The 21,129-nt window shown below is 56.6% G+C and overlaps 1 protein-coding gene across 5 annotated transcripts in view; it reads right to left on the bottom strand.

Annotated features, from left to right (window-relative positions):
* The window catches only part of SNED1 (sushi, nidogen and EGF like domains 1), an 87,388-nt gene that overhangs the window by 11,661 nt on the left and 54,598 nt on the right, over positions 1-21,129 (bottom strand). For 3 of the 5 annotated variants that reach the window (XM_043578405.1, XM_043578407.1, XM_043578406.1), the window contains 10 exons: positions 17,169-17,282; positions 16,739-16,852; positions 15,639-15,752; positions 14,925-15,221; positions 13,348-13,531; positions 11,491-11,603; positions 10,373-10,654; positions 9,077-9,218; positions 8,910-8,992; positions 7,294-7,407 (listed from right to left, as the gene is read on the bottom strand). In XM_043578405.1, coding sequence (XP_043434340.1) covers positions 7,294-7,407; positions 8,910-8,992; positions 9,077-9,218; positions 10,373-10,654; positions 11,491-11,603; positions 13,348-13,531; positions 14,925-15,221; positions 15,639-15,752; positions 16,739-16,852; positions 17,169-17,282 — 1,557 coding nt within the window. Of the gene's footprint in view, positions 1-501; positions 1,871-2,689; positions 4,922-7,293; positions 7,408-8,909; positions 8,993-9,076; positions 9,219-10,372; positions 10,655-11,490; positions 11,604-13,347; positions 13,532-14,924; positions 15,222-15,638; positions 15,753-16,738; positions 16,853-17,168; positions 17,283-21,129 lie in introns of those variants that run through there. The other 2 variants (XM_043578409.1, XM_043578408.1) reach the window with 2 other exon arrangements.

Below are 21,129 nucleotides of genomic sequence, written 5' to 3'. Positions count from 1 at the left end.
CAGTGCCTGTCCCCGAGTCCCCAGCCAGCCCTCCGCAGGCCTCCATGCCGGTGTCTTCCCCTGCATCCTCACCGCACGGCTGGCGGCTGGAGGCGGAGGGTGTCCGTGCTGCTGCCCGGGAGGGCCAGGCCCGGCTTTTCCCCTTAGACCTGTCTTTTGTTTTCTTTTTCTTTAGCTTTGTCAAGATACCTGTCGTTTTCCTTTTTAACCTAAGAAATTGAGGAACACGAAAGAGGGAGAACTGTGCACAACCACCACTTCCAGTAGCAGAAGGCCCGTCCCCTCTGCATCTCCCCCCACGCCCCCTTCTCAAGACTTCCTCGCGGCTGGGTGCTGACCTCAGGCCTCACACCTCCCTCGGGCCCTCCTGGCCCTTGGGGGCTCTGTGCTGGCCGGTTCTCATTCCTCACTGTATCTACGCCACTTCCTCCTTCCTCCCCTGACTCTGCTCCGGGACTCGTCTTCTTGCCTTTCCTGGTGAGCTAAAGGTGAGCCGTCAGCTTTTACAAGAAAGTTTTATTGTTGAAAACTTAGACATCTCTAAAATGTCGAGTATGAAGAGCCCCATGAGCCATCGCTCAGCTTCAGGGATCTTTGGTATCTTGCCCATCTCATTTAATCTATTCCCATTTCTCACTGAAGAATTTTGAAGCAGTTCACAGAAACCATTTCACCTATAAATATAGCAGGTGTCTGATAGGTACAGATTTTTATAAATTTTTACGTAAGCACAACGCTATTTCTGCGAAATCAGCAGTAGCTCCTTAGTACTGTAAGAAATCGCAGTCCTTGTTCAGGTTTTCCGTGATCATCTTAAAAATGTCATTTCCAGCTGGTCTGATCTAATTAGGAGTCCTAAGGACACACTGCCTTAGTTTGATATATCTCTCTTTTAATCTGTAACTTTTCGTCTTTCCCCCATCTGCATTTATTAAAGAAACCAGGTCATTTGCCCGTAGAATCTCCCTCCTGGACTTTACTTATTGCTTTCTTGTGGCACGAACTCATCTCCGATCCCCACATTTCCTGTAAACGGATCGTCAGAGAGAGGGCTTGATAGGGTTCGGTTTCAAGTGGTCTTCGCAGGACTGCTTCCCCCTTCCCCCTTCCCCCTTCGCTACTCCAGGAGGCGTGTGATGTCTCTGTCTCCAGTTTTAGCGATGTGGGGATTGATCACTGCTTCAGCATCGGCAGCCTGATTAATCCAGGAGAAAGTTCTGATAGGCTCTGCACCTGACGGCTTGAGCGTCAGGAGATCTCGAGTCCCAGTTCCGTGATCTCACTAGGGCCGCATCTAACCCCAACTGTAACTCTTCGGCCTTCCTTGGCTGGAAGGCCTCCTGTGAGGACCTGCTTTCCCTTGCCCACTACCTGGTCACCCTGAACTACAGTCCACATAGGCCAGGCCAGACAGATGCTTCATTCCTGCCCTTTATTTGTACACTTGCAGAGTAAGCCTTGGTCCCCAGCCGGCTCTAAAAGGGACGAGCACATGGTGCTTGCTCTCGGTGCCGTCGTCCACTCAGGGATGCTTCTGTATTTGATGGGACTCAGTCTGCAGCTGCCATGAGTCTTCGGTTATCCAGATGCCCCGGTTATCCGTCCTCTGCCTGCGGGAGCCTTTCAGGTCTGTTCTTGTGCTCAGGAGATAAAACCCCAGTTGTCTTTGAAAGCTTGCTTGTTTTACAAGTGTGTCCTGGGTATATTTTGTCCATATTCTGCTTCAGTCTCGGAATCAGCCGCTTCTCCAAAGACCCCTGGTTCCTTTAATCGGAGGGTGGCGTCTAGAGCCCACAGTCTGGGCGGCCGAGGTGCTCACTGCTCCTGGGGTGTCAGTGCTTCAGGCCTTTTCAGTGGACGGAACTAGGAACTTAGATTTAAAAATAAAAGTAAACAAATTGTGAGTTTATATCAATATTTAGTTAAGAAGGGAAACACAGGGATTTTACTTCTTTGATTTTATATTGTATCTGTCTACACTGCAAATCTTGGTGGCATTGACATAATTATTTTCGTTATCCCACGGTGTACGTGTAACAATTCTAAATAGTATCACTGTGTCTACTGACATTGAGATCATTGAGTACAGCTTGAAATTTCTCTCAGTTCTTCTCATAATAAGAATTCTTCTTATTAAATATATCCTTCTAGGAATGAACAGTCAGAAGGCTGTTTTTAAAATCACTTGAAATGATACTTTTTTCCGGTCTGGTTATGCCATCAACATGGTAAATAGGTTTATTTATTTCAGTTTGTTTTCAGTTTTTAGGTGTTGCTTTTTCTGTGTGTCATTTGGGAAAAAAACACTTTCTTCTTTCTAAAATAAAAACTATAAAGATACATTCAGGGAAGTCTGCATCCACCACCATCCCTTTGCTTCCTTGTTCTTTTTTCCTTCCTCATACAGCCATTTTTGTTAGCTTTATTTCTTTTTAAATATAAGAAAATAGGTGTGTTCATATATCCCTTCCCCACTTTTCTACACAAAAGAGGTACTGAACACACTGGTCTACACGTTACGTTTTAATAATAGCTTTATTGAGATATAATTTAAAAACCCTACGGTTCACCCATTTTAAGTGTGTAGTTTATTAGTTTTTAGCATATTCAGAGATAGGTGCATCCGTCACGACAGTCAATTTTAGAGTGTTTTTGTCATTTCAGAAAGAAACCCCACATCCCTTAGCTGTCATCCCCCACGCTACGCTGGTACCCCGAGGCGGTCACCCCCTCTACTCGCCTCTCCTCGCACCCCCAGTCCCAGGCAGCCACTGACTCCGCTTTCACGGTGGAGTTCCCTATTCCGGACTTTCGTGTGAGTGGAACCATATTATACAGAGTCTGCTGTGACATCATCCTTTTACTTGTATGATGTTTTCAAGGTCTACCTATGTCGTAGCCTGTGCCAGTACTTCTTCATTCCCTTTTATGGCCGAATCACGTTCCACTGTGTGGACCACATTCCGTGTATCCGTTCGCCAGTTGGTAGACATTTGGGTTGTCTCCATCTTTTGGGGATGGTGAATGATGTTCTTATGAGCATTCGTGCACAAGTCCCTGTGTGGGCATCTGTTTTCATTTCTCTTGGGTACATACCTAGGAGTGGTGGAATTTTCTGGGTCATATAATTCTGCTCAGCTCTTTGAGGAACTGCCGGGCTGTGTTCCCCCCAGCCCCGCCATGCTGCACCTGTCTTCCCTCAACTTGCTGCCCCTGCCTTCCCCCAACGCGCTGCACCTGTCCTCCCCTCCCCCCCTACCCCGCCCCGTGCTGCACCTGCCTTCCCCCGTCATGCTGCACCACTCTACGTGCCCACCAGCAGTTTCTCCACATCCTCACCGGTGCTCATTGTCATCTTTTCGTTCTAGCCATCCTGCAGGTGTGAGGTGGCATCTCACTGGTTTTGACTAGCGTTTCCCTGATGCCTAATGATGCCAAACATCTTTTCATGGGCTTCTTGGCCATTTGTGTATCTTCCTTCTAGAAATAAGTGTTTAGATCCTTTTGTCTGTTTCTTACTAGGGTTATCTTTATTCAGGCAAAGTTATTCTTTATATAGTTTGGATACAAATGCCTTTCAGGTATATGTTTGCAGATACTGTCTCTCATTCTCTGGGCTGTCTTCTCCCTGATAACGTCCTTTGAAGCACAAAAAGCTTTATATTTTGATGAGTCCAATCTGCCTTTTTTTCTTTTGTTGCTCAGGCTGTTGGTGTCTATCTAAAGTCTTTTGCCAAATCCAAGGTCATGAAGATTTACCCCTGTGTTTTTTCCTGAGAGTTTTACAGTTTTTGCTCTTAGACTTAAGTAGTTGGTCTGTTGGGTTAATTTTGTGTATGGTGTGAAGTTGAGGTCTGACTTCATTCTTCTGCATGTGGACGTCCAGGGTTCCCAGCTCCCACGTGTCGAAAGCTGTTCTTTCCCCCATTGAATGGTCTTGGCCTCCCCGTTGAAGTCAGTTGACCACAGACGTATGGGTTTCTTTCTTGGCTTTCAGTTCTGTTCTGCTGGTTATAAGCCTGTCCTTGTGCCAGTATCACACTGACCTATTACCGTTGCTCTGTGGTAAGTTTTGACAACGGGGTGTATGGGTCTTTCTGCTTTTTAAAGATAGCGTTTGTTATTCTGGGTCCCTTCCAATTCCATATGGAATTTAGACTCTATACACCATGTCCATAGATATTTTATGGCAAGCTTACGGAACATGGCAGTGCGCAGGCCCGTGCGGAGCCCGTGAGCCTCTGCCAGCTACCCTCGCCCTTTGTGATCGGGACACCAGGCTGCAGAGACTGACTGATGTTCGCTCCACTCTTGGGCAGCTGAGGCCCTAAGCCTGCAGTTCATGCAGCAGTGGGATTTTCACCAGGGCACTGCCCACTGTAGCCTCATCTTGTGAAGTCAGCCCACTGAATCCCGAGTTTATTGTGACCCACGCACCCTTTAACAGAGGTGGCTGTTTTGAACGGGGTGGGGAATGGGTATGGCTGTACTCCGGGGTGGTGGCAGTGGGAGGCTCCTACGTGATGATAAGTCACAGAGTAAAGAGGTGTAAGTTCTGCCCTTGCTGCTGTCACCCGAGGATGGAGACTGCCTGCCTGTCTCTGGTATGCAGCGGATAAAACCGGGAGAACCCCCAAATCCTGCTGGGGTGAGAATTTGGAGGAAACAGGAAGAATTTGACTAGCCTCCGTGGCCACTCCAGACCTCTGTAGGGGCAGGTTATGATCTTGGGGATCCTCCTCCTCTCCATGAACTTTCCCTGGGAGCTCAAAGGTGCACCCCTAACCCGGAGAGCTGCCTGGTGAGGAAACACCAATCAAGAGTGTTAATTGTAGTCTTTGGGTGTCTAGGGCTCTCTGGGGATCCTCCTTTCCTTGAGAAAGAAAAGTCTAAGAGCTTCCGGAGAAAATGAGCAGATACCCTACAAGGAAACAGGAATAAGATTGACACCCATTGACAGCAGTGCTGGACAGATGACAGGGGACTAATGTTTGAAGAACTGAAAGGTAGACAACCTTTGAACCTCGAATTTTATACCCACTCAAATTGTCTTTCAAATGTGACAGCTACTAAGAGCATTTTCAGGCATGTAGGGCCAAATCCCAAGTGCTTTGTGGGACTCCACAAGATGGTTATAAACTTAAAAAAAATTTTTTTAATGTTTATTTATTTTGGAGAGAGAGAGAGACAGAGACAGAGCACGAGCAGGGGAGGGGCAGAGAGAGAGAGGGAGACACAGAAACTGAAGCAGGCTCCAGGCCCTGAGCTTTCGGCACAAAGCCCGACACGGGGCTCGAACCCACAAACCATGAGATCATGACCTGAGCCCAAGTCTGGCGCTCAACCTGCTGAGCCACCCAAGTGCCCCTGGTTATAAACTTTTATAGAAAGACAGAAGACCAAGAACAGCCAACACTGAAGGTCGGAGTGAGTGGGTGGGCCCTGAGGGATAGCATGTCTTACCAAAGATAGCGCCATTAAAATCGTGGTGTTGGCTTCAGGAAGGCAAAACAGTGGAACAGAGCAGTGGACCCAGAGCCTTTGGTCAAGACCAATGAAAAGACGCTTGACCGTATCCGCATTCAAGACACAAATCCAGATCCCAAGGGGTGTGCTTCATCCCCATTCCACTGGCAGAATCTGGAAACCCTGCCAGATCAGTTTTAGAGAGACTGGCTTAACCACACTCTTGATCATAGCTGGAGGGAGTATGAACTCACATCCCCACTCAGAAAACAGGTTCGCACTCTTGAGTGACTTGGGCTTTCACACATCCCAAGCCCAGCATTTCTACTCTTGCCCGTGTGCCAGGGGATACATGTAGGAACTTGATAGTGACGCTGCCAGTGACAGCCCAACACGACCCAGGTGCCCTCTGGACAAAGAGTGCACAAGGCTGCGGCGAATTCACTCGTGCGTGAATGAGCTGTGGCCACGAACGACAGCTCTGACCGACCTTACTGACGGTCCGGGAGGATGTGCACGGCAGACACCTTGTACCTAAAAAACCTCAGCTGTTGAGGCAAACGTGGGTATGTGTGAGGCCCCCTCCCCACCGCCCACCCTGCAGCAGAGCAAAGGGACTTAACACGGAGTCCAGGGGCATGGTTGGCTGGCAGTACAGCAGCGAGATACAGGTTACTGTTCGTGTTCTAGTTCACGGGTCGGGTTCCACATCTAAAGGTCACTCATTATCTTAGCAAAAGGTAACTTATTAAACTAAATAAAAGGGGCTGTCATGGTCCCCAAATAGGTGTAACAGGAACCAAAAGCCACAATTAACTTTGCACACCTCGGGGATGTGAATGACTTTTTTTCCTGTTGATCACCTGAAACCTCCTTTTGCCCCTCCCCCGCCTGCCTGCATGGCTCTCCTTAGCAAACACTGCAGATTGCAGTGACGTCCGGGGCCAGCTTGAACCCCCGCCTTGAGAAGGAGCGGTAATTCACGTCTCTCTGGTTCCAGAGTTTTATGAAACGCAGCGCCTCGTATTGAAAAGGGCTGACTAACACAGACCCTCTGATGACACGGGTGCTTATGTCACTTACAAAACAACAGCAACATAATTTTTACTTTACTCTGCACCCACCTCAACTAATGGGGTCATGCAGACCACCCTCTCGGGGCTCCTCGGGCTGAAGGCAACTCCAGGCACACACACCCTCTGGCGCAGATGCCCTTGATGTGTGCGGGTGTCCTTGGGTCACCCGGGGCAGGCCTGCAGGCGAGACGCGCCCTCGGAGGCGGCACCTCAGGCACTTGGCTCACCGTTCCCGCCTTCCTTGGGGTCTGGTTGGTGGGAGGGCCCAGCCTGGGCCTGTGGTGTGACTTGGGAGAAAGGGCCGCTGGGTCCTGCAGGAACGGTCCCCAGAGGGACCCAGCCCCAGGGGTTAGAGCGAGGAGGAAGGGTGGGGCCGGGGTCTGAGTTTGGGTGACGGACGTGTGTCTCGGAGCTGTCCCGGCTGCCCCTCCGGGACTTCTGCACCCTGCTCAGCATGGTCCTCTGGAGAAGCAAGGGCTGTGCTTCTGTTGGTGGGGGAAGGGGCTGTCCCTCCAGGGCAGGCCTGGGTCGTTTGGGTGAGTGTGCTCCCAGCCTGTTCTCTGTACACAGAGATGTGGGCGCCGCGGCCCGTGTGGTGAGCTTCGCCCACCCTTTCCAGGACGGGGTGTTTGGCTGCTCCTTGGGCAGCTCTGTGTCTCCCGCTTCTTCCCTGTGGGCGGCCCCCTCCTCACCTCCGGCCCTAAGGCCCCCTAAGGTGGTCCGCTCTGAAAGTCCACTCCTGCCGACTTACTTTCCGTGTCCTTGTCGCTGCTGCGTTCAGGGAGCTGGAGGGCCAGGCCGACCTGCTCAGGCGCCTGCTTGGGGGCCTCCTCCGTGTTCTCGAGCTGCGCCAGAGCCGTGGGTTCTAGGAGAAACGAGAACGCCCCGGCGTGCTGACCACACAGCCTGCTGCCTCGTGCCCAGGATTGTTCTTGGGTGTCCTTGAGCTGCTTCTCTCCCTCAGGGTGCAGGGATGGCCGTGGTGAGCGCTCGGTGCCCACTTCCCTGCTGCCCCCTCCCCCACTTGGGCAGAGTCCCACGGGCCCCTGCACTCCCTCCATCAGGAGAGCTTTCCTCCCCGTCCTGCTGAACCTCACAGCTGCTTTGGTGAGGGTCACCGGTGGCCTGAGGCTGGGCCGAATGTCCTATCCAACCCGGTGGCCCCATCCCTCCAGGTGGCTGATGCTGTGCTGTCCTTCCTGTGGTCAAATTCTGCTCTCTTCTCTCTCCACCCCTGCTTCTGGAGGGCTGTGGTGCCTTCTCCACCCCCACCCACCTTCAGGCGGACCTGGTACGTGGCCACCCCTGTGTGCAAGTCTGCTTTTCTGAGGGGTCTCTGCCTGTGTGCTTAATGGCTTTAGGAGGGTGTCCAGACGCAGCCCAGCCTGCGCAGCTGCCCAGACACCTGCCCGGGCCCTTCCTGCTCCTGGTCGCTGTGTGCGGCGAGCCGTTCGGCTGCTCCTCTGCTGGCCGCCAGGGCTGCGACACCATCCGCTCATCACTCTCCCTTTTGTTCCCTGGCCCAGGAATGTCTGTGTTGGTTGAAAATCCTCACTAAGCTGGTAATCAGGTTCTCTGCTAGGGAATCCATGAGGACGGGCCCTGGTTTACAGCGTCCTGAGGGCCTTCGGGGCAGGGCAGCCAGTGGGCGTGTGGCTCCTGGCCTGCTGTGCCACAGTCTTGGGGAGGACCTGTTGCAGACAGATTCCTGGCCACCTGCTCCTGCTGAAGCACGTGAGAAGGGGCCAGGCCATCGGGGCCCCTCGCCCATGCCCTGTGCTGCTGGGGCCCTACAGAGAGGCCTGCCGGCCTGCCACGGGTGATCCCACCCATCCAGGCCGAGCAGGACCTGAACCCAAGGCTCTGCCTGGAACACGGGACCCGATCTCTTACTGTGGCGGAGAGGTGCAGTCTGCTGACTGATGTGCCTGCCGTCACCTGGCTCCTTGTTAAAAGACTCCAGCTGCACAGCTCTGGGTGGGGCCCTGCACTTCTAGAAGCCCCCAGGCGAGGCTGGTGTGCTGGGAGCAGCAACGAGTTAGATGGCGTCGCCCTCTCCTGCTTAGTGTCGCAAGCCACGTGGGGACTCCTGAAGCAAGGCCAGCTTCTGTGCCTCAGACCAACTTGTGCCCCCGAGCCCTGCCAGCCCCGAGCCAGCAACCTGCACTTCGGCTCCGGGTCAGGAAGGCTCCTGTGAGCCTGTGCAGATGTGAGGGCCTGGCCTTGTGCCAGGTCCCTGCTGAAGGTGGCGTCAGGTGTCCGGGTTGGGGGTTGGGTGGGGAGGGTTGTCCTTAAGCTCTCAGGGTGCTGGGGACAAGGGCCGGATGAGGTGGCAGTGAGGCTACAGGGGCTGGCTGAGGCACTCACGTGATCTCACGGTGACCGATTTGCCAGGCGAGCCACTAAACTTGGCACTCACTCGCCCTCTGCCGTCCACAAGCTCCGAGAACCTGCCAAGGGAGTCACCAAGCGTCACCACTGTGGGGCTTGTGGCTGGGGCCACGCGCTCCGGGTGGGGGCGGCTGAGGCTGCACCTGGGGGCCGGGGTCTGAGCTTCGGGGGCGTCACGGTCACTGAGCAGGTGCTCCGGCAGGCGCACGGGGGGCGGTCTGTTTCTGAGCACCCGCGGATGGAGTCCCTCCCTGTGCCAGCGTCTGTCAGCGCCGTCCCTTGGGGCTGCAGGTGGGTGGGAGGAGCGGGTGGCTGCACAAGGCCTGACCCTCCCGGCCCCTCGGAGGGGGAGGACTGAAGAGGGGCGTGTGCATGCCCGAGATCTCGTGGCAGGCTCACGGCTTTCCGAGAAGCCCTGGGCCCTGTCCGTGCCCACCCCCGCCTCCACCCGCTTCCCATCCCAGGGCTCGCGGGACAAGCTGTCCTGGCCCACCTTGGGCCCAGGCTCTCGCTCTGCAGGGCACGGCCAGCCACTCAGACCTGACGGGACACCTCAGCGAGGCCCCCCACCCTGCACACGCCCAGAGCAGGAGGACCAGGCGCCTCCGTGGGTCCTTGTCGCCTGACTGTGCCCTTCAGCCCTCCCTTGGGCAGGTGCATGCAGCCGTGCTGGGTCTGAACCTCTCGGAGCAAGCGTCCACCTCCTGCGTGGTGCCCGCGTGTCTGCTCTCTGGGGCTCTGTTCTGCCTCAGCCACCGTCCACCCCACTGTTCTTTCTTCTCCCTTCGTTGCCCTCACTGCAGCACCTGTCCGGATGCACGGTCTTCCTACAGCTTGAGAACGTGAGCAGGGCTGTGAGGGACCTGGGTGACCTGCGGGCCACGTCCTCCATGTGGCCTCTCTGAGACTCTGCGCTCCTGAGCTCTTCCCACCGTCCATCTGTCTGGGCCTCCCCTAGGCTCCCCTTCCTGTGGCCATCCTGGGCCTCTCTCTCTCCCATGCTTCTGTCCATCGGCTCCTCACGGGTGAGGCCTGGCTGCACGGCCACGCCCCGGGGACAAGGTGAGGAGCAAGATGCTTGTGTCTCCAAATTCCTAGTGTACTGACCTTGTGCCAACCGCACACAAGTCCTTCCTCCCCCACCGATTTTCACGCCCCCAATTCTCCTGCGTTAACACAGTCCTGTTTTGAGGTTGTCTGTCTGATGTTCGTGGGTCAGTTGTGGTCTGTGCTGGGAGAGGGTCCTGGGGCTGAGCCGTCTCCTGGGCCAGGACGCCACTCCCCGGGGATGGCAGCCCAGGCCGCTGCCCTGCTGGTGGCCCACAGGGAGCACCAGGGGCCAGGCTGCACTCACCATGGCCCCACGGGTCCTGAGCAGACCACGGGGCCTTGTGTGTGTGGCTGTCCCCTCCCCCCAGCCCTGGTAGGGCTGCACTCACAGGTGATGATGTAGAGGTGAGCAGGCTCACTGTGCAGTTGGTCACCCTCTGCGCTCTGCACGGCTGTCACCGAGAGCTGGTACCGCCGCCCTGGCAGCAGGTCCCTCACCGTGTAGGACGTCAGCCTTCCGTTGGGCACGTAGCGGCTTTTGGTGCTCTGGCTGGTGGTCACGTTGATGACGTATGCCTCCAGCAAGGTACTTGGAGTGGGGGTGTCCCAGACCACGTGGGCAGAGGTGGCCGTGACTCTGGCGGCGGTCAGGTTTGCTGGTGGCAGGGGCCCTGATAGGCACAGAGCAGGGGAGGGAGGTGACGGGGGCCGGCGGGGTCTCCTGCCACCGCCACGTTTACAGATCTGACGTGGATTGCCGAAGCCTCGTGCGAAGCCAAGTCTGGTCATTACGGACAACCTTATGGTCCTGAAGGATGGTGTGGAGGGGTGTCTGTAGCAGCATGTCCTCCTGCCCGAGATGCACCCCAGAATGCTGCCCGGTGCACCCACGGAGGCCCCCATGCCTGCGCAGCCTGTCAGCGTGTCCTCCTTTTGATCCCCTAAGCCTGGCCATATGCACCTTCTCCTGGGACACATAAGAGGGGCTGGGCTAGACAGGGAATGGGCCAGGGTCCCAGCCTCAGGGTCAGTGCCAGGACTTGAGCCTGTGATCACCCTTGCCCCACAGGCCATCCATATGCCTCCTCGCTGGGCAAGGCCCCGCCCAGACCTTCCGTCCTCACCAGGCATCCCCCGTGTTCACTGGTCCCCTTGTGCGTGGACCGCACGGCACTCTAGCCCCCTCCCACACGTTGGGCTGGGAGGGCTGGTGAGGGCCAGGTCTCCTGCCCGTGAGACACCATGGAGATTAGGAGTGGACAGCGTGTGCATTCACCGGTGTGCCCCTCTGGCCTTTGGCTTGTGACTCCCATCCGGTAGGAGCCCAGGAGCATCCGGGTGCCGGCTGAATGCGCAAGCAGGGGGCTTCCTGGGAAGGCCGCCTTCCCTGGCACTGGAGGGGAAGAGACCTCTGGGGCACCAGGGCCACTTTGGTAGGACTGGGGCTGGAGGGAGGTGATGGCTGGCAAAGTTCCCTTAAGAGCTGAGCTCATGCCACTGTACTCACGCGTCCACACGTGCAGCGGGGCCGAGGCCAGACTCTCGGTGGGAGGCTCCTGTCCCCCGAGCCCACTGAGGGCAGTCACGTGGATGGTGTATCTCCTTCCTGGCAGCAGGGCCCTGCGGGAGGGGAGGGGAGGGGGAGAGACTCCATTACAGACTGTGACTCCTCCCACACAGGTGGGGGAAGAGGTGTGAGTGGTCCTGCAGGTGGCCCGGGGGGCCTCCACAAGGACCAGATTTGTGGGCTGAGACCTGTGTGCTCCTCAGGTGGGAGCTCCTCCCTGGTCTGTCTGTCTAGAACAGGGCAAGGGTCGAGAAGAGCCCACGCCTGCCTGCGGCGGCTGTAGTGCCCAGGCTGGTGTTCAGACAGGAGAGGCCAGAAAAGGGAGGGCCCTTGGAGGTCATTGTGCAGAAAGGGTTGACCAGCAGGCCCCACTGCCCTCCTCGGGAACGCCCGCCCGCCAGGTGGCCCGCGGCTGGAACTCGTGGATGAGAGGACCTCGCTGCCCCCTGACGTCTGTGCGGTCTGTGCGGTCTGTGCGGCGTGGTTCGAGCTGAGCACCCGCTTCCGCCCGGACACCCGGAATCTACGCCAGGCCCAGGGGGCCCCGTGCCCAGCCCCCGATTAAAACCCCGGGCGCTGCGTCTCTCACAGGCACCTGGTTGTGGCCTGTGCGAGTGCACAGGGAGGGCGCCCGGGAGCTCGGGCCTGCTCCCCCGACTTCTCCCTTCCTGCGCGCCCTACCATTTCTGTGTGGTGAATCCCAGCCGGGAGCGCGGCCTGTGCTGAGTCTCGGGGGGGCCCCCAGTGACTCACCGAGCTGGGTGGTCTTGGGGACCCTGACTCACCAAGTGCCCACCCGGGGCCCCACGTGTGTTTTTGTGACACTGTTCTTCGGAAGTGGGCAGGATGTACATCAAGAAAGGTCACAGCAACACTTAAGAGACAAAGAGAGCAGAGTCTTGTCTCCGGCATAGCAGGCATGGAAAATACGGTGTTGGAAAGTCCGCAAACTAGAAGCAACACAGCTCGGTGGTGCAGAGGGGACCGAGCGCTGTGCCTGGCTCTCCTGCCCTGACCCCTGCAGCGCCTGCCTTCCAGACAGCCCTCCCCATGGCCGTGGCCTGTGGCTGCTCTGGGCAGGATGCTGCTGATCTGGCGACGTGGCCCGCTGCTGTCGGGTGTGGGCAGTTAGGTGGGCCTGTCCTCTACCAGAGCTGTGTGCACGCTGCAGGCACAGGGACCCCAGGCCGTGGCCAGCTAGTCTTCCTTCCCACCCTCCTGTCTTCCATCACCATCCCCAGCAGGTCTCGGAAGCCCCTCTGGCTGGTGAAGGCCCGCGGGGCCGCTGGGGGCTAAGGCCGTGGAGTGTGAGCCTTCGCTGCGGGCTGTCCGAGCACACTCCAGTCCTCAGCCGCTCGGAGCTAGTTTGTAATTCCGTTTGCATCTGATTTGTAATCATTCAGCATAAGATGGTTCTGTGCCCAGTTTAAGGTTTGACCATATTGTTTAAACAGCATAAAAATGTAAAGCAACCGCAGGGGTGCCCTGCGTCTCCCTTTCAGGGGAGGGGCCTGTGTGACTCAGGCCGTGCTGCCCTCCAGGCGGCCCAGTCTCCCTCCTTACCTGTGCGGGAGGCAGCACCTCCCAGAGTTTTCGAGAGTCTCTGCAGCCCCGTGATGATGAGGCAGGGCGGGCAGGTGCCTGGGGGACCCGGGGCGGGGGGAGCGCACACACACACACATCCCTGCTTCTCACGGCAGGCTGGGCAGCTGGGGAATGGCAGGGTAAGGACACAGAGGGAGAGAGGAGGAAGCTCTGGGGCCCCGAGGGAAGGGAAGGCCGGCCCTGTACTCTCACCCGAACGTGAACTTGTCCACGCTCTTGTCCATATCGGTGGACTGGTCCTCCTGGGCCTCGGGATGCCGGATGGACACACGAACGCCGCTGACCGTTGCGTGACGGATCCTGTGCAGAGCCCACCGCACTGAGATGGTGCTGGCTGTCACGTTGGTGACCTCGAGGCCCTCAACGGGGCGGGGTCCTGGGGGGCAATGGGCCCCTCAGCTGATGCTGGCACCTCCTCGTCTCCAGGGGAGGGCAGGGGCTTGAGACAATGAGACAAGGCTCAGGAAGTGTGCTGGGGCTCACAGAGGTGGCCCAAGTGAGGTGCGGGCCCACCTGGGCTTGCTGAGTGCACCCCTTGGCCACAGTGGGACTAGGGGAAGTCAGGCCCCGGACTCCAGCCTGGGGTGGGCGGTGCAGTCAGCTCCACCAGAGGCCTGCAGTCTCGCCTATTTATACACGTTTGGACATGCACGGACCCTGGGAATCCCCTTCCCCTGTGTCTGTCTGATTTGGTCACTGACAGTGAACGTTTGGGTGACGCTTGGGCCAGCGGGCATAGAAGCCGGGAAAGCTCTGGGCTGCCGCAGGGGAGGGTCTGGGTTCAGCACGGGAGCTGGGAGGGGAGCCCTTGGCTCCCTGGGCAGGTGCGGTGCCCGGTCTGGCGGGCAGTGCTGGCTCTGCCCACCGTGATCTCCTGGGGAGACCCCACTCTGATGGGGGAGGGGGAGGGTGCCACTTCTTCCTGAAGCCAAGCTCAGGCTGAGCCCACTCCACCCCGCAAGCTCGCTCGGCCTCCAGCTGCCCAAGTTCGCTGTAGGTGCCTCTTGGCTGTGCTTTCCCACGACACACCTGTCCTGAGTTTCTTATCTCATCTCTCACTTGGCCCTCAATGTCCTCAGGGTTAGTGTCTGGCTCGGGCTGGCAGGTGATGTTAGGGCACCCTCCCTTCTCCCGCTAAGTTCCTCTCCAGGCCTCTGAGCGTCCTCACCTCCCTCCTTACCCAGCCCGAGTCCCCGCCGGTGGGCCATGGCTGTCTGGCCTCACGGCGCTCCTGTGGCTGGCCCCGCCCACCTGCTTTGACCTGTGCCAGCACCTGGCGTGGCGGCCTGATCCGTACTCCTCCCTCCAGCCTCCAGCACCCCCTTCCAAAGTCCCCAGGGTCCCCTGGCCCCTGCCCACCATTGGCTCCTCCCCCGTAGAGCCCAGAAACAGGCAAGCCAGTTAAGGCCCCGAGGTCTCCCTGGGCTAGGTTTCCAGCTACTCTGCAACAGCACTAGAGGCACCCTCTCTGCCCCACCCCCCTTCTCTAGACCCGCCACCAGCAGGCTCCCTCCCTGGCCCCTCCGAGCTGCCGTCTCCCCCCTCAGCATGTTGGGGTGGCCTCCCGGACGCCCCAACATGCGCTGGCTCGTCACAGGTGCCTTCTCAGGGAGACCCCCACTTCTCCCCTAGCCTCACTTCTAAGCCATCGGCTCTTATCTCTGTTAGCCACTGCCCAGGGAACAGGTTAAGGGTCCCCGTGGTGCCTCGGGGTGCCTGGCCAGTGTGCCTCTCCAGGTGGCAGCAGGCACGTCCAGGCGGGCACTCACGTGTGCGGGTGAGGAGCAGCACCGGCCTGCTGATGTCATTCTTGTTGTTGGCGTTGCGCTTGACGGAGAACACGGAGATGTTGTAGGCTCTGCCGGCTGCCAGGGCCCGGAGCTGGTGCGAGGAGCGGCTCCGGTCCACGAAATCTGTGCGGCGGTAGGCACCGTCCGAGGAGGCGTAGGTGACCGCGTAGCCGTCAAGCATCTGCCTGGCGGCCTGGCCTTCAGGCGGGCGCCAGGAGATGGACACCCCACTCTCCTCCACCCGCTCCACCTTGAGGGCCGTTGGCGGGAAGAGCTCTTCAGGGTTTCGGTGGAGAACAAGGGAAGGGGGTGGTCAGCCGTCGGCCACGGAAGCCCTGGCCCCCAGTCAGCTACCTCACCTGGTGGCTCTTGGGCCTGCCACCCTGGGGGGTGGAGGTGGGGCAGCTGCCGGGGGTGGGGAGCCAGCTCCTGTCGCCTGCGATGGACCTCTTCTCTCAGCCTCTGGCCAGTGCCTCCCAGGTCTCAGGTGCGTGCGCACCCGTGACTGCATTTTTGCCTCCCGGAGTATTTTTATAACCCCCCCTGCTTCTTGGGCAGAGCCCGGGTGAGCAGCTGCCTAGACACTCTGCTCTGGGGGGCCGCTCAGCACTGTGGCCTGTCCCCGGGGGCGCCTGTGCCCTCTGAGGGGTGAGGGAGGCCCCGCCCCCCACACTGGTGCCTCTGCCACCTCACCTTTGGCGCAATCCTTGCCCGTGTAGCCCACTTTGCAGGTGCAGCTGTGGGACCCGTTGCTGGCCAGGCAGTAGCCGCGGCCCCCACAGGGGCTGGAGAAGCAGGGGTCGCTCACTGGGAGAGGGGAAAGTATTGGTGAACACTGGGGTTTTAGCAGCTCCGCCAGCGGGACCCTTGTCCTTCCTGTGTGGGTGTGTTTGTGGGATGGAGGTGGCTGGTACCATCACAGGCAGGGATTTAGGAAGTGAAGGAGGGGACATTGTCTGACGGGGATTGCGGGGCTTGCTGGAGGTCCCACTGAGGGGCTGGGCAAGTGTGTCTTTCCTCCTAAGCCGGGCTGTCCCACTGCTGCTCCAAGCCAAGGTGGGCTGGCAGGCGGTGACTCGGGGGCGAGCGCTGTGCTGGCCCCTCCTGGGGGGGCAGCTGGCAGCCGGGCATCCAAGGGCCCCAGCCCTCTGCAGCCTCCCTCTGCGCCAGGGCTGCGGGCACCGAGCGGACCTGGGCTTCCCAGGCCAGGGCCGGGGTCAGCAGGTTCCCAGTGGAGCCTCAGGAAAACAATGGCAAACAACCAATGTGTCCCCTTATCACTGTCACAGCCACTAACCTTGCTCTTCCGGGTGTGCCCCCGCCCACCCCAAGCCTGCGCGGTGAGATCCCCTGGCCGCAAATGGTCCCGCCATGCTTCCGCCCGGGCCCCCTCCCCACCGCCGCCCTGCAGTGCGTGGATGGCACACCTCATCCCCAGCACAGCCCTCGCTGCCCTGCAGCGTGCACCCTACACAGTGCGGTGCCGCCGGCCGGGCCTGGCTTGGGGCCTAGAACAGGATAGGCCAGGATGTGCCCCCAGGACACACCCATCCCAGGAGGAGAGCTGAGGTCAGCAAGTTGGGGCTATTATCGAGGAGGCGGCTCCAGACAGTGGCAAGTCCTATGAAGGGGGAAAAGGTGGGGAGCGTCTCCAGCCGTAAGGAGCCGTCCGTGAGGACTCTGGGGCTGTGGTGAGCTCCGCCCGTCCAGGCTGGACGAGGGGCCAGCCCGAGCCTCCCGGGGGGAGCTGGGGCCGCTGGAGAGGGAGCAGGGACCTGCCCCCACCTCCCTACCTGTCTCGCAGTGGTAGCCGAAGAAGCCCTCTGGGCAGGCGCACAGGTAGGCCCCGCCACCGTTCTCACACCGGCCTCCGTGCTGGCAGGGGCTGGAGTCGCAGGCATCCACCTCTGGAGAATACCCAGAGAGTCGGCCAGAGCCGCAAGGGGGTGTCTGGGGGAGGGAGGAGAGGACAGCGGGAAGAAGGGAAGGGGAACGGAGGAGAGATGCCAGGTGGGGGGGCTGGGCAAACCCCCCTCAGCCCTGGGGTCCCTCCCACCAGGGGGCCTGTCCAGCTGGGCCATGGGCCCCAGCCCCTTCCCTCTGCCCTCTCAGCGGTCCAGGGTCTAGGCTTGTCGAAAACAGGTTTGCCCGGGGTGTCCGGGGCATCGCGATCGTGGGTGAGGGCCCAGCCGCTCAGGGGACCCACCCAAGCGCAGCCCCTACCTGTCTCGCAGTGGACTCCAGTGAAGCCTGCGGGGCACTGGCAGACAAAGGCCCCCGGGAGGTCCCTGCAGGAGCCTCCATTTCTGCAAGGCCGCATTTGGCACTCATCTGTCTCTGCAGAGACAGGGGCACTTGTCTGTCTCTGCAGAGACAGGATAGGAGGCTGCGTGGCCCTACATGGGCCCTGCACGGGATGACACAGCCCTGCACGGGCTCCACACGGGCCTCCACCACACCCAGGGTTCCACGTGTGCCCTGCGGCTTCAGCCTGACACCCACCCTCTCCGCTGTGTGCCCGGCAAAGGCTCACCCCCAGGTCACTCCAGCATTTCCCTTCCAGGCTTCTCAGGGGCCCGGAGGCATCCTGGGCCCGGCCCTCCCTGGGGCGGTGTCAGAGTCCTACCTAGGTGTGGAGGGCACAGGGCTCGCCCGTCAGTGTACCCCAAAGGCCTCTCCCCTCCCTCTGCTGGCTTGGAGCACAGGACCAGGGGTGGTCAGGATGTGACTCTCTCCACCCCACCTCCTCCACCCCTGAGGCGGAGGCTGCAGAAGGAGGGGCTGCGAGAGGAGGTCAAGGTCAGCTTGTTCAGCTGCGCTGTCCGTCTCTCTGGGGAGGTGGAGGCAGAGATGTTTGTAAACCTCTGTCTTTCTAGAAGTCGGAGAGGCAGGGGTCCGAGGGCCGGCAGTGGTGGGCCCGGCAGCCTGGGCAGGAGGGGCTGGAGCTGTGCCCCGCAGTCTTACTCAGCTCACAGTGGGCTCCTTTGCGCCCTGTGCTGCAGACGCACAGGTACCTGGCAGGAGCCCCCGTGCAGCTCTACCAGCTTCCGAGGGAGGGGCGCCCAGGTGCACGGGCACCAGGGGAGACCCCCAAGAATAAAGCAGTGTTGTGATTGGAGGCAGTGGCTTGAAGCCGAATAAGATGGACATAAATCAGCTTTGTTCGAGGAGACAGACAGAAGTCTCCAGCACCTCTCAGTGCCCGGAGAGGCCAGAAACCAGGCAGGGTGGGGGGGACACCCTGGAGAGGAAGCAGCGGCAGCAGGCCCGGGGACAGCGGGCGCGCATGACGACCCGAGGGCTCGCAGAGGTGGTGTGGGACTTCACCCCAGTGGCTCTCGGGTGGCCAGGCCCAATCTTGTTCGTTCGATGCACAGCAATCCCATATGAAACCCGCGCAATGGGGACGGGGCCCTCCCTTTGAAGTATTTGCCACAGGCTCACTTTTTCTTTTAAACTGGGAAGTGTACTTCCGAATTCAAAATTTTCAACATCTAAAAGTTTACTGTTCCTGCTCAAAATGCAGATGAGTAAGTAACGACGCCTGGGAGCTACAATGTCCACCGGCTCACCGGCACGTGCCCCTCCCCACCCCCGGGGATGGAATTTTCAGGGCCACGATCTCGTTACCTCTTCCGTGTTTCGATTTTTGTGAATCACCTAAACATGTATGGTTTGTTTGTGCTACATATGAACTTTACTGATAAGATACTGGGGTATAGGGACTCTTCTCTTGGAAGGCGTGAGGGGCCTCCGCATCTCCGGGGTCTCTGCTTTCTGCTGCGTGAACGTGGGGGCGGCGGTGGGATCCGTGGTGCGACCACACCATACTTTGTCCGGTGTCGTTTGCTGGGCCTTTGGGTTGGTTGTGGACTTTTTGTTATGATAGAAACCTGCTTCTGTTTTTTTTTTTTTCCTTTCCTAGCTCCTGGTATAAGTGTGCTAAGCCTACAGGTGGAATCACGGACACACAGCTTATACGCATGGTCAGCTGGACAGGCAGACTGTTAGACCCTTTTCAAAGTGTTCCCCCGACTTACACTCCCTCCAGCCGTTGCTAGGAAATCCTGCCCATCCACGTTTTCACCAGCAGATGGCTTCTTAGGTTTGTCAACTGCCTCCGTGAGCTTTTGATGTGCCGCTCACTGATTACTAATACTTCTTGTTTTTGTTGGCTGTCAGTATCTCCTCTTCCACGAAGGGCTTACTCGGGTGTTTTGCCAGTTTTCCTATTGGGTTGATCATTCTTTTCTTATTCATTCACAGAGTTCTTTATATATTCTCGAAACCAGTTTTATATAAATACATCTTTTCCCGCTTTGTCGCTTATATTTCACTTTCTTCCTTAGGGCTGATGATTTTAAATTCATATTTATATAGTCAAATTTGTCCATTTTTTTTCTTTGATAGTGCTTTTTTTCAATGTTTATTTATTTTTGACAGAGAGAGAGAGAGAGAGAGAGAGACAGAGCATGAGTGGGGGAGGGGCAGAGAGCGAGAGAGAGAGAGAGAGAGAGAGAGAGAGAGAGCGAGGGAGACACAGAATCCGAAGCAGGCTTCAGGCTCCGAGCTGTCAGCACAGAGCCCAATGCGGGGCTCGAACTCACAGACCGCAAGATCATGACCTGAGTCGAAGTCAGACACTCAACTGACTGTGCCACCCAGGTGCCCCTTTGATAGTGCTTTTTTGTGGCTTAAGAAAACTTTCCTAATCCCAAGGCCAAAAGATACCTATACTTTCCACATAAAATTTTATAGTTCTAGAAAAACATTTAAGTCCTTAATCTGGAATGAATTCTCGTGTGTGGTGAAAAGCAGGGGACAATGTAATATTTTTCCAAACGCATAACCATTTTACTCCAGCTGTCAAGAAGACGGTCTCCAATGCTCTTTTAGAGGTTTGTAGTTTTAGCTTTTACATTTATGTCTACAATTCATTTCACACATGTAAAAATGTATCATGTTTTTGGTGCTGTTACACACAATATTGTTCATTTTATTTTATTTTCCAAGTGTTCACTGCCAGAATATGAAAATACCAAGGTTCTGTAATGTCGTCCTGTGTCCTGTGACCCACTTGAATTTGCTTATTTGTTCTATAGCTTCTTTTGTAGAATTTCTTAGGATTTCCTATGTGCATGATCATGTCCCCTTCCTTTCCAGTAGATGTGACTTTTATTTCCTTTCCTTGGCTGTGGCACCGTCTGGGAACTCCTGGGCAATGCTGGAAGGAATTGGTGAGACGGACACAGTTGCCTTGTTACTGATTGCAGCCAGATGTCTCCCACCGTGAAGTCCGTTGTTAGCAGTTGGTGTTTCATGGATGCCCTCATCAGGTTAAAGATCTTCCCTTCCGCTCTTAGCTTAGTAAGAGTCTTTAACAGTAGTTGAATATTTTGAAATGACTTTTCTGCTTCTGTTGAAATGACTATATGGTTTTCTTCTTCCTATCCTAATATGGTGAATTACATTTTTCAAGTATTAAGCCAACCTGTGTTCTTGAGATAACTCCCACTTGGTCATGATATATCATACTTTTTATGTAACACTGGGTTTGATTTAGTAATACTTTGTTAAGATATTTATGCTCATGTTGGTAAGGAATATTAGTCTCTGATTTCATTTTTTAAAATAACCTTTCTGTCTGCTTTTGTATCAAGGCAATACTGGTCTCACAAAATGAATCGAGAAGTACTCTTTCTCCTGTATTTTCTAAAAAAGCTTGTGTAGGGTTAGTATTATTCTTTCCTTCAGTGTTTGTTAGAATTCATCTATGAAGCAATCCAGTCTTGCCATTTTCTTGCAGAAAGGTTTTAAATTATGAATTAAATTTCTTTAGTAGATACAGAGCTATTCGTATTTTTTATTTATTTTTCTGTCATTTCTAGTAATTCGTGTCTTTCAAGGTAGTCCCTTTTCTTGCCCTTGCCAGGTACATTGGCCTACTGTCGTTCACAATATCTCTTTGTTGTCCTTTAAATGCTGGTAGGATCCTAAGTGATGACACTTCTTTAATTCTGATATTGCTAGTTTTTCGTTTTTATTTCTTGATCAGTATAGCTAGAGGTTTGTCAATTTTATCGAGCCTTTCAAGGAACCACCTTTCAGTTTCATTGGTTTTCTCTGCGTAGGTTTTTTTATAATTACGTTTTCGATTGTTGAGATATTAAAATGTAATTGTGTT

Source organism: Prionailurus bengalensis, chromosome C1 (genome assembly GCF_016509475.1).
Source record: "Prionailurus bengalensis isolate Pbe53 chromosome C1, Fcat_Pben_1.1_paternal_pri, whole genome shotgun sequence".
Classification (NCBI taxonomy): Eukaryota; Metazoa; Chordata; class Mammalia; order Carnivora; family Felidae; genus Prionailurus; species Prionailurus bengalensis.
This window is presented reverse-complemented; position numbering and strand designations above follow the sequence as displayed.